Source organism: Neopsephotus bourkii, unplaced genomic scaffold, assembly GCF_033783945.1.
Source record: "Neopsephotus bourkii isolate Nb327-2 ecotype Australia unplaced genomic scaffold, CSIRO-AGI_Nbou_v1 NB_940, whole genome shotgun sequence".
Taxonomy (NCBI): Eukaryota; Metazoa; Chordata; class Aves; order Psittaciformes; family Psittacidae; genus Neopsephotus; species Neopsephotus bourkii.
Window position 1 is genome coordinate 654,099 of NW_026901434.1, and position 14,346 is coordinate 668,444.

The 14,346-nt window shown below is 36.5% G+C and overlaps 1 protein-coding gene across 6 annotated transcripts in view; it reads left to right on the forward strand.

Moving 5' to 3' along the window:
• The window catches only part of KATNIP (katanin interacting protein), a 60,234-nt gene extending 46,314 nt beyond the window's left edge, over window positions 1–13,920 (forward strand). For 5 of the 6 annotated variants that reach the window (XM_061358207.1, XM_061358204.1, XM_061358206.1 and 2 more), the window contains 8 exons: window positions 2,165–2,322; window positions 2,643–2,707; window positions 3,879–3,989; window positions 5,838–5,977; window positions 8,557–8,658; window positions 9,337–9,497; window positions 11,828–11,916; window positions 13,300–13,920. In XM_061358207.1, coding sequence (XP_061214191.1) covers window positions 2,165–2,322; window positions 2,643–2,707; window positions 3,879–3,989; window positions 5,838–5,977; window positions 8,557–8,658; window positions 9,337–9,497; window positions 11,828–11,916; window positions 13,300–13,355 — 882 coding nt within the window. In that variant the 3' untranslated portion in view covers window positions 13,356–13,920. The remainder of the gene's footprint in view (window positions 1–2,164; window positions 2,323–2,642; window positions 2,708–3,878; window positions 3,990–5,837; window positions 5,978–8,556; window positions 8,659–9,336; window positions 9,498–11,827; window positions 11,917–13,299) is intronic. The other variant, XM_061358205.1, reaches the window with a different exon arrangement.
• The last annotated feature ends 426 nt before the right edge of the window (window positions 13,921–14,346 follow it).

The following is a 14,346-nucleotide window of genomic DNA, read 5'->3' on the forward strand; positions in this document are numbered from 1 at the left end:
TGGTGGATTCTATTCACAGCTTTAGTATGAGAGGGTAATGGCAGTGAACTGTCAATATGAAGACTTGTGTGCTATTTCCAGCTCTATGAAATATTACCTTGTGAGAGCTTTGTTATGCAATTTGTAAAATGCTATGTGTGATGGCTGAGTGCCTTTCTTGGGTGATGAAAATTACTTAGAAATGAGAGCTCTAAAGGACACATAAATATAAGCAGCTATGGTATAATAGGTAAGATTTCATCTCTAAGTCTCTAGATGTCCCATTCAATACATGTTTCCTAAACTAAAGTGTATTTCAGTGGATTTTTCTCTGCTTTTCCTTATTACGGCTGACTGATTCAGCTGGAAAGTAGCATGCAGAAGACTTTCTGATATGAAAAGGATATTTCCGTTCTTTGCTCCCACATGTATTAAAGATGAAACCAGAAATAATTCTTTCTCCATACTTGGTAGTCATACAGACATTCCCTCCTAATTAGTCTTCACGCTGTTTGGAAATGTGCTGAGCACCTCCTCTAGCCTAGTACAATGCCAGAGGTTTTCAAATCACAAATGTTTGTGGAAAAAAAAAAAGGCAAAACAAAGCAAATATTCCTGAGAATTGCCTGCTTTTGGGATATTGCATGTGTAACTGAAATTGTAATGGAATAAAAAAAATCATTTACAAATGGAAAGAATGTGACAACTGTTATGAATACCAGGTCATTGATAATACGTGGGCTTTGCATAAAACTCCGAATGTTTTTAGTCCTTCTCAAACACCTGAAATGGGACTTTTCACCCAATACTGCATGTCTATTTTTAATAGAAACCCTAATAATGAAAATGAAATATTTGTATACAAAACTAAGTTAACCTTACATTAGCATATATACATCAGTCACTATAAAATCCAGAGATTAGTAAACTGTCTCACAGTATCTTTGGACTAAAATAAGCTTTATTCAGTGCTAGTTAAAGGACATCTTATTGTATTTTACATGTATTATTCCTTCCTCTGTCAGTAGATAGTGAAAGACGAGTAGTTAGTGCAACAAGTTCTGCTTGTGATTAATGCTAAGTTATATTTAACATATTTCAGGGCAAGATTCAGTGATAATTGTTGCTGCATGATTGAATTGTTACGTGGCTGGGATCATGCATACAGCACCAGATGGTGCTGACAGGGGAGGGTGAAGGGGCCAGGACTCCTGCATCATCTGAATAAGTATGCCTGAATTATTTAGTTTAATCTTCAGAGATTGTATAAGATGTGCATGCATCTATGCAGCGGACAAGGCTCAATTCTTTCTGCCTGGCACGATACCTCTTCTTTATTCATATGCCCTTAGGTAACATACAGCACTGTTTGGTAGATGAGTTTGCATGATCCTGGAAAAGTCCAGCTGCCACCTGCCACAAAGTTAAATAAATACAGCCTTTATATAAATGCAACAGAGACACAAAAGAGTCTGCTTGAGAGAGAGCACCAGCTTTTGTGATTTCTTAAAGGCTAGCTTCAGCCAGTGCTGAGCAATCAGGCCTGATCTAGCAATGCATTCAGGTGCCTGATGACTCTAATTGTCTCCTCAAATCATCTTTGTGACATATGCTGACTTCAAAGCTGAGTCTCTCCATTCTGTTCATGTGCAGGCTCAGGAATCATGGAATCGTTTAGGTTGGAAAAGACCTTTAAGATCAAGTCCAACCATTAACTCAGCACTGCCAAGGCCACCACTAAATCGTGCCCCTAAGTGCCACATCTACATGTCTTTTAAATACCTCTAGAGATGATGACTTCCCCGCTTCCACTGGACAGCCTGTTCCAGAGCTTGACAACCCTTTTGGTGAAGGAAGGAAGCTTCAGTTTACTAAGATATAGTGAGATGCAGTAATTGAAGGATCTCTGCAATGCATTTTTATTTATTTTTTCGTCCACCAAATCCTCACCTCTCCCATCCCTATCAGTGTCAGCTGTGATGTTCTAAATTGCAGAATATGGCTTGCAACTAGTATCTGCTGGTTTAAGTTTTCTTTTGCCATCGGATGTCATACTATAGGGGAATGAAATAAATATAACAAAACTATATAAATTAATTCAGCCTCTGTAGTGAATGTGATTAGTTTGGATCTATTTTATTCTATGTCATGTCATGTCATGTAATCTTATGTTATTTTAAATAAGGCTAAGGTAGTCCATGTGTTGCTGGATGGCCACAACATCTCCCCACCAGAGGGCTTTCTTATCCGCAAGGGACCAGGAAACTGCCACTTCGACTTTGCCCAGGAAATTCTCTTTCTGGACTATCTGCGGCCCCAGCTCATTAATAAAGTACAAAGGAGGTAAAGTAGAATGCTTTTGTTATCTGATCTACACCATTTCTCTTAACTGTTTGGTATTCTTTCATACTCTCTGTTGAAGCCAACTGTATGAGTCACCTGGGTGAAAATATGAAGTACTTAGAGCAAAATGTTTCACTGGGTTTTAACTATATGCTGTTAACCAGTTTTCATGAGGTCAGAGGACAGTGGAGTCCATAATTGCAGGCAGGGAGATCAGGGGCTGGTGTTTGTGGAGGCTTAGTTCTTTGGTTTTGTTCTCTTCCTTCCTGAATGAGCCAAGGGTACATAAAGGAACCATTTTGTCTTGTTTTTTTTGGCAGGACTGGTTCAAAGAGAATGGAACAAGCTAGTATGGACTATGAAGCACCATTAATGCCGTGTGGTTGTATCCTTGTCTGTAATTTTCCTACTTGTCATATAGAATATTTTAGAGTTATATGCTATGCTTATGAATCCTGAGCTTTTTGGATCCAACAATTTCTGGTGCTGTAGGAAATCAACAAGATACCAAGAATATGAGGAAGGCTTATAGTAAATATGAATTAAGAATAAATAAAGGGAACATAATATATGAATGTGTGACCTGTTTTCAGATATTCTGGTAGCATTTTCTTCTGCCTTTTGTAGTCCGTCCAAGCTGGAGCTAGAGGCCCATTAGGACAGTTGAGCCAGCGTATGAAAGCTAGAAGTAGTCTTCACATTTTTGCATTTCTTTGAATGTTTGTTTCATTTTATGTCTTTATTAAGGTTGACTAAAACTGTGTAATATTTTTGCCATCTTTCTTAATGCTTGTGATTTTTTTAAACCTAAGTTTTCCTAGATAAATACAGTCTTTTATGATAATGCTTACTATCATGCCATGCATCTAGCTGATGGGCCTTTTAAATCCATTAAGCTATTCTAACCAAGTTTGGAGACAATGACATCTCAGCAATGCTAAGTTCCCTGCTGGTTTCATGGCAATCTGTGTCTGGATAGAGCAAAGAGAAACAAATGGGTACTCCATTAGCAAAATGGACAGCATAGACTCCATCGTTACATTTTCTGCTGTTCAGTTTCGGAGCATATTTACTGGCCAGTTATCACCAATATAATGCAAAACCAGGCAAAGGCATATTCAGGAAATGTAGGAATGCAGTAAAGACTACAGGTAGGAGCTGTGGTGTTAGTAAGTTGCAGTGTACAAGAAGGCTAAGACACACACTAATTCAACAGTTCTTCATCTGATGGAAGAACATATATGAACATCATACATGTATGTGAATATGTATATATGTAAACATATAGATAAACTCTTGACTAGTTGTGCCACCTGCAGATGTTCATGTGTGTATTTTCAGTGACAGAAAAGGTAAACTTCATGTCTTAATAGAAAATATTATTCAGAGAGGTTAAGACATAGTGAAGTCAGAAGTGAAAAGCTGATATTTTTCGTTTTCATTCTCCTAAACTGCAAGTGTCTAACACAGTGTCCTGCACAGTAATTTTGAAAACTGCAAATTAGTCTGTTTAGAAAAAGTATCAGAATTTTCCTTAATAGCTTTTTGCTTTTTAGTTATTTTCCAGTTTCAGCTTCTGACAAGTTGGGGTGATCCATACTACATTGGTTTGAATGGACTTGAGTTATTCAATGAACATGGAGACCAAATCTTACTAACTGAAAACAGTATCCTTCTACAGACCCAGTGCCTCTATCCCCTTCAGATACACAGTTTGCTCCCTGGCAAATTACCATATGGCATCACTTGCTGCTTGTTCCAAATTGCCATTTTATTCCATGCAATTACTCTGCTTGTATTTCTCAGTATTTGTGTGATGATACTTGTTTCCATATGTTTTAATATATTCTATATATTTTCAGAATATTTTTTCTCTGAATGGGATGTACCAACAATGCAAGACAAGGTTAGAGAAGGGAAAGCTTAAGAAGGATATAGTACTTTTTGCTGTCAACATGTATTCTTCTATGATATGGAAGGACAGAAAGTTTGAGCTATAAATTTATAAGGAAAGGTTGAGCTCAGTTCTTTGTTGTGGAATCTTTCATTGTGCCACAAGAAAGAAATTTTTCATAACTCTTGTTCTGGAGCTTTAGGCTATTCTAGACACCCAATCCAGTTGTGAAGGTAACGGCTGAGACTTTGAATTTGATGCAGTTTCCTGGGTAACCAGAGGGAATGAAGGACATGCTTGAAAGATTCACAGTCATCAAGATTACACTTCTGTGCTCTTTATCAGCTAAAGTCTTTGAAGAGTTGAAAACTTCATACCCTAACACAGAATTCACGTAGTTCAGTCACACGGAAGAAAAAGTCCTTTAGCCAACTAGAAAAGATAAAAAGCATGAATGCTGCGTAAATTGTATGTCTCTAAGGGTCCTTCTTGCCTAATAAATAGGGGACACAATGAAAAACATCATAAAGGCTTTTTCCTGAATGCTATTTTTAGTTGTATCTTGTATGATACATGATGAACTTGGAATATATGTAATGGAGGAGAAGCATTTTGAAATTGAAAAATGGTAACAAGTTGGTTTTAAGAGCAAGGGATCTTTAACTTAGCTTTTAAGTGGTCTGTCTTTACAGTGCAATACAATGCCAGGTAAAGATACCTCAGTTCATTTTGAATGGTGGCCTGTTTCTGCCTGTGCAGTGGTGTTGCTTGGATATATTAGGATCTCAAAAAGAGCGTATTTGTCTTGGTTCAGTACTAAATGTGATAATTGAGCACTGAGCCTGGGTCAAGCTTTTCTCAAACAGTTGAGGCATTGCTGTGTTATTCCCGAAATTCTTTGTAAATACTTGCAGACTCAAGCCTTTTAGAGAGCAGGACAGGAGAAATGAATGTCCCTCAAACTGGATTACTAGGTATTTATAATTCTGAAGGAAGTGCCATCTATCCCCATTTCTTTGCATGTCTTTAACATACACATGTTTTTAACATTAATGTCTTAGAGAGAAAATCTGGTTACATAGGCAGTCTGTTCAATAGGAGATTTAAACTTTTGCTCTCAAAAAAATGAAAGAAGGCCTTATTAGACGATTCCTGGGTTTTATCACAAAACTTGAGGAACTTGAGAAAAACCTAGTCTGACTGATGACTGCCTCCTGGAAGTATACGTTTCTTCAGATGTATTTCATATGAGAAGTTTTCACAAGTGCATGCTAAAAAAATGGGGTTTGTCACAAACCCCTGGGAACTGTCTATTCCTGATAAGGGAACTTTATTGATGAAGTCATAAATACAAATTTGGAAATAAATTAAATGCATTTAGCTAATTTATTCCTATTTTTTAAATAATTTTGAATGCCAGGATCTGTAAGGGTTGTCCTGCTTTTAAAAATGTGCCCCCAAGTTCCTCAGCTACCCGTGTGAAGGGCTTAGAGTATTTTTGCATTTTACTGCTGTAGTGGTGAATGGTTGCTCATGGAACACAGAAAAGCAGACATGAACTTTTAAGTATGGTGCTTCTGAAATGTCCTTTTTGGTTATTTACCCTTAAAGTGTTTTTCAGATATTGCTGCTTTTCCAGATAGTGTTAACATTTTAGAAGATGTCTCTGGAGATGTTCGAACTCCAGACAAACTAATTGACAGAGTAAATGACACAACTGATGGCAGACATATGTGGCTTGCACCAGTTCTTCCTGGTTTGGTATATTTTCTCTTTTCATTCTATTTTACTGATGTGCATAGATGTAGATAGAAGCAGAAAGGAAAGGGGAAGCATACATAATTTTTAAGTGAATCTGATACTAGTAAATAATGCTAAATCACTGCCTTTTGGAAGAAGTTCTTTTTATTCCAGTTTCTTTGTCTTCACTGCACAGATAGCAGCAGTACAGATTTCCCAGGTTTGTAATCTCCTTCTGTCTCCATGGTGCAACAGCAGAATTTCCAAGACTAGCATAGATGTTTTTTCAGTTAGTATGATAAAGAAACTGACAAAGGAATTTAATATGCATATTAATATGCATAAACACCTTTCAAACAGGAGTGGACTGGGATCTTAAATTTGTTTTTACAATAAGCAGTGAACATTATTCCAGCAGTAAGAAATTTTTAAATCTCATTATCTGTATTGAATTCAAATTAATAAATTAGAGGTGACAGTATTTCATGTCCTAGGGCCCGAAGCGATTCAGCCCTTTTAGAAGCCTTAGGTTTAAAATATGGGGTATCAAATGTCTAAACAGGAAAAGTAGATAAACTTAGGTGAGTTCCAACCTGTTTTGGGAGAGGACATTTTTATGGGCCTTTTATGGACATAGTTTATATGTATTAATTTCTTAGAAGAGGGTGCATTTCAGAAGTAACAAAAGGTAAACCTGACATGTGATATGTTGTAGCTTACTGTACTGGAAAAATCCTTACTCTGTATGTTACAGTTATTAATTAGATTAAAAGCAAAGAATTAAGTCAGTTTCAGAAATACTTCATACAACATCATATGTTGTCATGCAGTGGGTATAATTAAGATAAAGCCTTTAAGTGTACTTGGGAATACTGACCACTTGCATTTCTTAGGAAAATGGAAGCTCTGTGAAATGCTTGAAGCTCTTGCTGTGTAGGTCCCACAGCTTGAATCTTGGTAATTAATTTGATGCAATGCTCAGGTGTCCATTTAGCACCATGATTGAATGATTTGACAACAATCTGAGTTTGCTCATGTCCTTATAAAAGACATGCTTGCAGAGGCTGTTTCATTGTGGTAAAAAGGAAAGTAACAGTACCTGGAGTTGTGGCACAGATGCATTCACAATTTTGTGTTGTGTCTGACACCAAAGTACTGTAGAAGAACATAAGATATCAGCCTTAAAAGGGTAAATTGATAAAGTGTGATATACAGAAGGGAAGAGTAAGCAATTTAATGGCACTTCCTGTGCTTAAGCTGTAGCAAATTTTACCTTTTCAAGGTCCACATAGTACTTCTCTTTCTTCCATCTTCCATGGTTGTGCAGTCAGGAAGTGCAAGTGGGTTTAGCAGTCAGTCTATTCGTGATCATCCTCTGTAGCTGGGATGCTGATCCAAAGCTTGTGTATGCTTACGTCCTCATTGCTAGGCTGCTTTGAAACATGCCGGTTGCCTAGAAAACTGAATTAACTCTTTGCTATATTGGAAGGTTTGAAAGCTTTAAGGAAATTTTATATTATAGCTTTTCTTTTCCTTTCTGAATATTTTCTCCTTTCTAATTCTAAAAATGTTTTTGTCTTTTGTGAATTTATTACTAATGTAAATACAATTTGAGTTCTTTGTTTCCCTGTTATTGATAGTAATTTTATTTGTTTCAATATATTTTCCATCAAATTTGTCATTTGCTGTGAGACTGACAATTGCTGTTGGAGACTGTGCCCAAATTGTCTTCTGGAAAATTACAGATATAAACATTTCTATTGATTACATTTACCTTTCTTTAGTTAAAAAAATGCATAATGATTTAACACAACTAATAATATCTTCTCCAGTGCATCAAATGATTAAAGCTTCACAGGATAGTGGAGATGAAGCTTAAGATACACTGGCCTAAAGTTGATACAGTAGCTCATAAAAGGAGTAGCGTAGAATTAACTGTAATAGGCAAGATTGGTTTCCTACAGCCTAATCTTTGGTCTTAACATTTTGACATTAATGTCACTGAGTGTAAAATGAACAATATTCAAAGCAATAATTGTTCAGCAAGCAGTTGGAGAATGGTCTCTGCACTCCTATTAGTGTTTCTCACACAAAGCCTGCAAAATTTCTGCAAGAGCTTTCAAAGTCATGGGATGTAAGCAAAATTTGAGTCTTGCGAATAGAAAGGTGGATTCCATTACTATGTGGTGGAAGGGAAAGGAATGGAGTGGAATTAAATGAAATAGAATGGAATGGACCGGACCAGACTAGACCAGACCAGACTAGACTAGAATGACTCCAGCTTGTCTTATCTGGAGGCACATGTCTGTATTTGGTTGATGTGTTTCTCTACCCCTTCTCTAATTGACTAGCAGTCCAGGATGACAAGCTCAGGTGCAGATGTCATCTTCTGATGAGTTACGTGTACATTTGAAAGGGCAGCTTTGGGGTAGAGGCATCTGTGAATTATCAACAGAGTTGATAGCTGAACGTAAATCCTTAGAACCAGTTATCTGTCCTCTAGCTAGGTCTCTTTAAATGTGGAACTCTTTATTCAACATGCATGAAAATTGCATTTCTTTGGGGAATTTGTGTGGTTAAATAAAAATTCTCTGTTACAGGTGAATAGGGTATATGTCATTTTTGATGTACCTACTACTGTGTCGATGATCAAGTTATGGAACTATGCCAAAACACCTCAGAGAGGCGTGAGAGAATTTGGTGTAAGTAATTTTTGTATGTATTTTGTATGTTCTGGTGAGTCATCTTGCTTGATTTCTGTACTTATTTTCACAGTTTACTGAAGTGTGATTCCATATAATCTCAAAGGATGGGATTCATCTTGTTTAACTATGCATTTAGTATTGAAATGACTAATCTATGCCAGTCATCTGTCCTCCCTTTCTTGTCCAGGGAAGGAACACTTTATCTGATTTTTTTTTCTTAGATAATTGTTTTAAGATTGTAGACTGTAGAGCAGGCCTGGAAGACTAGCTTAAGCTACAAATCCAAGTTTTAGACAGCTGAAGTGAGGTGGGATTTGTTAATTCCTAGATTTAAGAGTGATTCACTCCAGTTAATAGAACAGCAATTATGTAAAACATGAAATACATTTTTAATTATCTACTTGAAAGCTGTGTTAGAAACATCACTGAGAAGACAAAAATCCTGGAGGAAAAAAAACCCCAACATCAAAACCCAGCAGCAAATAGAGAGAAATGGAAGTTTTAAGGACCAAAAGCTAAACTAATCATAGAATCACAGAATGGTTAGGGTGAGAGTGACCCAACTTGTGAAACAAACAGGGCAGAATGACTTCTAGTTAACTGAAGAGAGACAACTGCTGAAAGCAATGCCTAATTTTCAGATGGTTGTTTTGTTTGTTTCTTAAATATCTTTAGCTTCTGGTGGATGACTTGCTAGTCTACAATGGGATTCTGGATATGGTGAACCATGTAGTATCAGGCATTCTACCAACCTGTGATCCAGTGGTCCCGTATCATACCATTCTCTTTACAGATGATGAGAAGATTTGCCATCAGGAGAAGAGAACTGTTATTAGGTATGTGAGTGGATATTAACTGGAAGAAAGAATGTTGTTTTCCAAAAATCTTTTAATGTGACTAGTATCAGCAATATCCATATTGCTATAGAAAATTCCCTCCCAAAGCATACTCAGCCTCACTTAATGAGAAAAAAACAATAGTTTTTTGGTTACTAGGACCAAATTACCAGCTTTATTTGTAGGCATTTTTAGCACTTACTGGGATTCATTAATCATATATACATATGTTTTCATTGAAGTCTGTAGTAACAATCAAAAGAGGAAAAAGTTAGTCTTCCTTAGAGAAAAAATAGTAAATCCCAATGATATCACATGGAAGAAAAAAATGTTAAAGAAAAAGAATCAAACATCAAAAATAAAGAAAAGAAAATCCTCTGATTTGGCACAGGTACTAATTAAGGAACCAGAATTCTCCTTTTATAACATTCTAAAATAATTAACTTCTTAAATGAGAAATGAATTACATTCAGAGGAATGACATTTTGAAACCACTAAGTTAGCATCTCACAGAAAATATGATGAAATGCAGTGAAAAACACACACTTAGAAGATCAGGATTGATAGAGTCTAAAAACCAGTCCCTAGCAAAGAAAATGAAGATTGAAAGAATAATTTATTTTAAATGCGATTGAAAAATGAAAAATCGAAAGCTTATAGAAATGAGCACTTATACATTACACAGCTAACAAATAGAATGTCTTGCACATATATCACTTGAATAAAGGGCAAGTTTTGCATTCAGAAATGGCACATGATTCATTCAGAAGAGTATTCAAATATTTAAAAGTAAGTAGAAGGGACATAAGCTGTCCTGATTAAGAACAGAAGTTCACATTTGCCTATGGGGTTTGTTTTCCCATGTTTCTCTAAAGCATTGGTTGTTTTACTGTCAGATATTGAAATAAATTATTATTGTTTGTATGTATTGTGTTAGATTCATGTTTTTGTACAAGTGACTGTGTTGCCATGGTAAATTTTGGAGGTAGACAATTTTTTAAATGAAAAAGTGACAAAAATGAAAACGTCTTAAGGAAATATAAACATGAGAACTTTTTTTCAGTGGGATATAGGAAGAAGGAGGAGAAATGAACCTTGACTTTCTTCAGTTTAATATCTTTCTAGGAATAAAGTTATTTTACTGGAAGCAGAGAAGCACCAGCTGTAATCACAGATCTTTTTCACACAACTTCCTTTCCACATATTTGTAAGACCTATATCCTTTGCTTTAGTTTTAAGAGGAGCATACTTTTGGTGTCACACAAACTGATGTGGTTTCCAATCAAGAACATGATGAGTCTCTTCTCTTCTAGATTTCTGTGCAGAAGCTTTCTTGGTCTTCCTTTTTAGCCTGGTTTGCAATTTCATTTTCCTCTTTTTCACCTACTAGTCTACTAAAATATAGGTACATAAGAGAAGACAAATCTCTTGCTACACACTGGATAATATCTCTCCATTTTAAAAATGCTCTTGAGCTTCTGTGTGTTGTTACCTCTAATTTTGGCCTATTCTCTCTCACATGTTACTGTTCAATATTTTATGAACCCCGAACTGGAGTCTGATATTATCACCAATTTCGTCTGTTCTGATTTACTTCAGGATTGGTTCCCCGCTTTCACTCTGGCAGTTTGAGAGACATTTTTCTCCAGAAATAAAAACCTGTTTTGTGCAGTATTTGTAGAGAGAGGAAAAATACATTAAAGTTTTTTCCAAAAGCATGGATGTTTTGTGTTTGTCTATAGGAGAGCGAGATGTTATTAGTGATGTTTTCTTTAATTTCAATTCAGCTCACTTGTTTTTTTCCTGCAAGTTGTTTAATTTCATTTACCTCTGAAGTTACTACTTGTTTCCCAAAAAGAAATCATTCACATTTTGCAGCAGCCTGCAAACAAAACTTGTCACACTGAATGGATTTTGTTTAGTTCAGAAAATTTTCAAATAATGCTATATTGACATTACAAAACAGTGTTAAGTTCCATATAGGGATTTTTATACTGTCTTTGAACAGCACTGATTTAAAATACCTCTCTTTGGTTAATGTAGTTCCAGCTGTGTAGGCAGGCATGAAAATTGTAGAGTGAATATGGTATTTCTATTTGAATGTGTGCCTGAACGAATGCCACTAATTAAAACTGGCAAGAAATCCTTCAGGTGGCTGCAGACAGAGAATGCCTTTCTTTTCTGGACAGTCTCACATAATGTGGCTGTGCTTCATAGGTTTGTTTAGCCTCTAGGACTTAAATAACTTACTTGGTAACCTTTTGCATGACTCTCATAACTTCTCATAATGTTGATTATTTTGGCTATTGTACTCATTTTAATCTTTCCAGCAATCATGTGGGAGATCAGGATGTACGAATGATGAATGAAAATGAGATTGTTACAAACAGCAAAAAGAAGCAGGCTGTGGCTGATCCAGGTTAGTTCTGTCTTCTACAGTTTTCTTCTCACTTTCTACAGAGACAGTATAGTATAGGTAGTGAACATTGTTATAGACCTAAACTAGGGAAAGATGGGAGACTTACACCTATTTTATGTATCTAGCTCTACTTTTTCTGCTATAGAAAGGTAAACCGAGAATGTCATACTCCAGTGGATTTTTATTCTATATCAGAAAGTGGACAATATAAATCAAAGACATACGTGGCATATAGTCATAGTGTATACTAACACATACACAGAAGTCCTCAGAAAACAAACTGCCTTGAAGATAAACTAGAAACTGGTGTCAGTTGTACAGCTTTATAGAGAGCTTTTGGAATAATAGGCTCATTGCATCCTCACTGGCCTCTTGAGCAGCTTTAGAGATGATGCATGTGTGTCTCAGAATCAGCTGCTTATTGCTCCTCAAGCAAATCCAAAATTATAATAAGTGTAACAGGGGGTAAAACATGTTGACTTTATTCCTCCCACTGTCTTTCTGGTTGGTCTTTTCTCTTACAAAGTGATAATTAAAAAGACAACCTCTTTTTTTCATGAAGAGAAAGAGTAGATTGTATTTATAGTCTGAAGAGTCCCAGTCATTCATTGTAAATTACTCAGAAAAGCTCCTTAAATACATTGCAAATTCTCAGCCAAGCTGGTATATTCATGATTGGTTTTCTCTCCTGAGCATGACACTTTCTCCAATTAGTTCCTCTAGAAAGTTGTTACAGAAATTATTTGGTGGTTTTTCATAACAGCTCTGTAGGAGAGGGATTTGAAATGCCATTGCCTGTGCAAATACGATTTCAAAGTCGTTAGTATATTAGCACTAGCTGTATCAAAAGTATTTTGAACATCTCTGTGCCTGTTGTAATGACGTCCTGGGTTCCAGTGCAGACATAGCTTATGTCCAGTAGTGAACAGCTGTCATTGCCATGGCCATCACACCTATTGTCCAAACACTAAGTATACAGAATGCCTCTGGAGTCAGCAGCTGAGGACTGCCTGTTGCCATCTACCTAACATCTCCTCTGTAGAACTTGCTTATATCAGCCACAGTAGTTGATAACACAGATTTGTAGAATGATTTGGGTTAGAGGAGAACTCAGAGGTGGTCCCCTCCTGTGGGACACCCTAACCTCCTACTCAGAACAGTGTCAACATTGAATTCAGACCAGATTCCCCAGGAAGGTGGTTCCGCAGGACTGAAAAAATTGGCAACACTTGCTGTCAATGTAAGAAACATTATGGAGAAGAGTAGCTTAGCTTTCCTTCTGAGATGGAAGGAGAAATGGACATGTTTCTACCTCATTTTAGTCTGTGGTTTCACTGTTAATACAGGTACAGTCTTAAAACAGCACTTTATTTTCCTTAACAGCTTTGCGTCCAAAAACCTGCATAAGTGAGAAAGGACTGCAGAGGAGGAAAAGATAACACAGGATTGTGATTGGAAGGTCCTGAATACATCCAGCCCTAAATAACTGCAATCTACATTTCCAAGATATGTGTCATCCAAACAGAAGATTTTCCATGTCTGCCAGTGCTGAACCACCTCCTGTCTTATGAGAGGAAGCTTTATTTTCTACAGGACATTTACTTTAGTAATGAAATTTAAAGCATTAATTCAGTTTTCTGTTTTGTTGGGTTTTTTTTCAAATGGTAATTACCTGTCTGATTTTCCCCACCCCCCTGCTCTATTCTTCGGTTTTGCCTGAATTTGGTTATATGAACAAGGAGGCCATACCTCTGTGCTGCACCAACCAGTTGTGTTGCCAGCAATCTACCATCAGTTCTGGGACAGTAAATGCATTTTAACTAGCAGAAGGAGGGAACTGCATTTTTAAACACAAACTACTCTGCATATGCAGTCGTTTAAACAAAACCTCTAACCAAATAATTATGTTGCAGGATTTGTAGCTATGCAAATGTACTTCTCACTGAACATTTCTCAGTTGTGATAACCTGTAAATCTCTTCCATAAAAGATTATTCCTTTCTCATTTAGAAGTCGCTCATTATTTCCAGAGGGAACTGAAATCTGGAGTCAGTATATGCTTTTAGACATGAAGCAGAGATATACTTCTGCAACATCTGATGTAGAATCAAAATGTGCTGCTTCCCTTTCTGTACTAAGTCATGAGTGCAATATCTTGGGTATTTGCTTATATAAAGCATGCTTCTTAACTGTTGTTGGCTAGGCTGAAAAGGCACAAGATAGCAATGCACTTCCCAGATTTCTCTGTATTGATGGAGCAACAAAATATATTTTGTGCTAAATACAAAACACTCTGTTTAAAGCCTCTTCCCAAACTGGAGTCAAAAAGGACCCTCTGTTGTTCAGAGGTCTCCCTTGGTGTGTTTACCAGTGTAGCTCTACCAAGAACCAAGTTTTAATTTTTGCTCCACATCAGATAACCTTTACATGC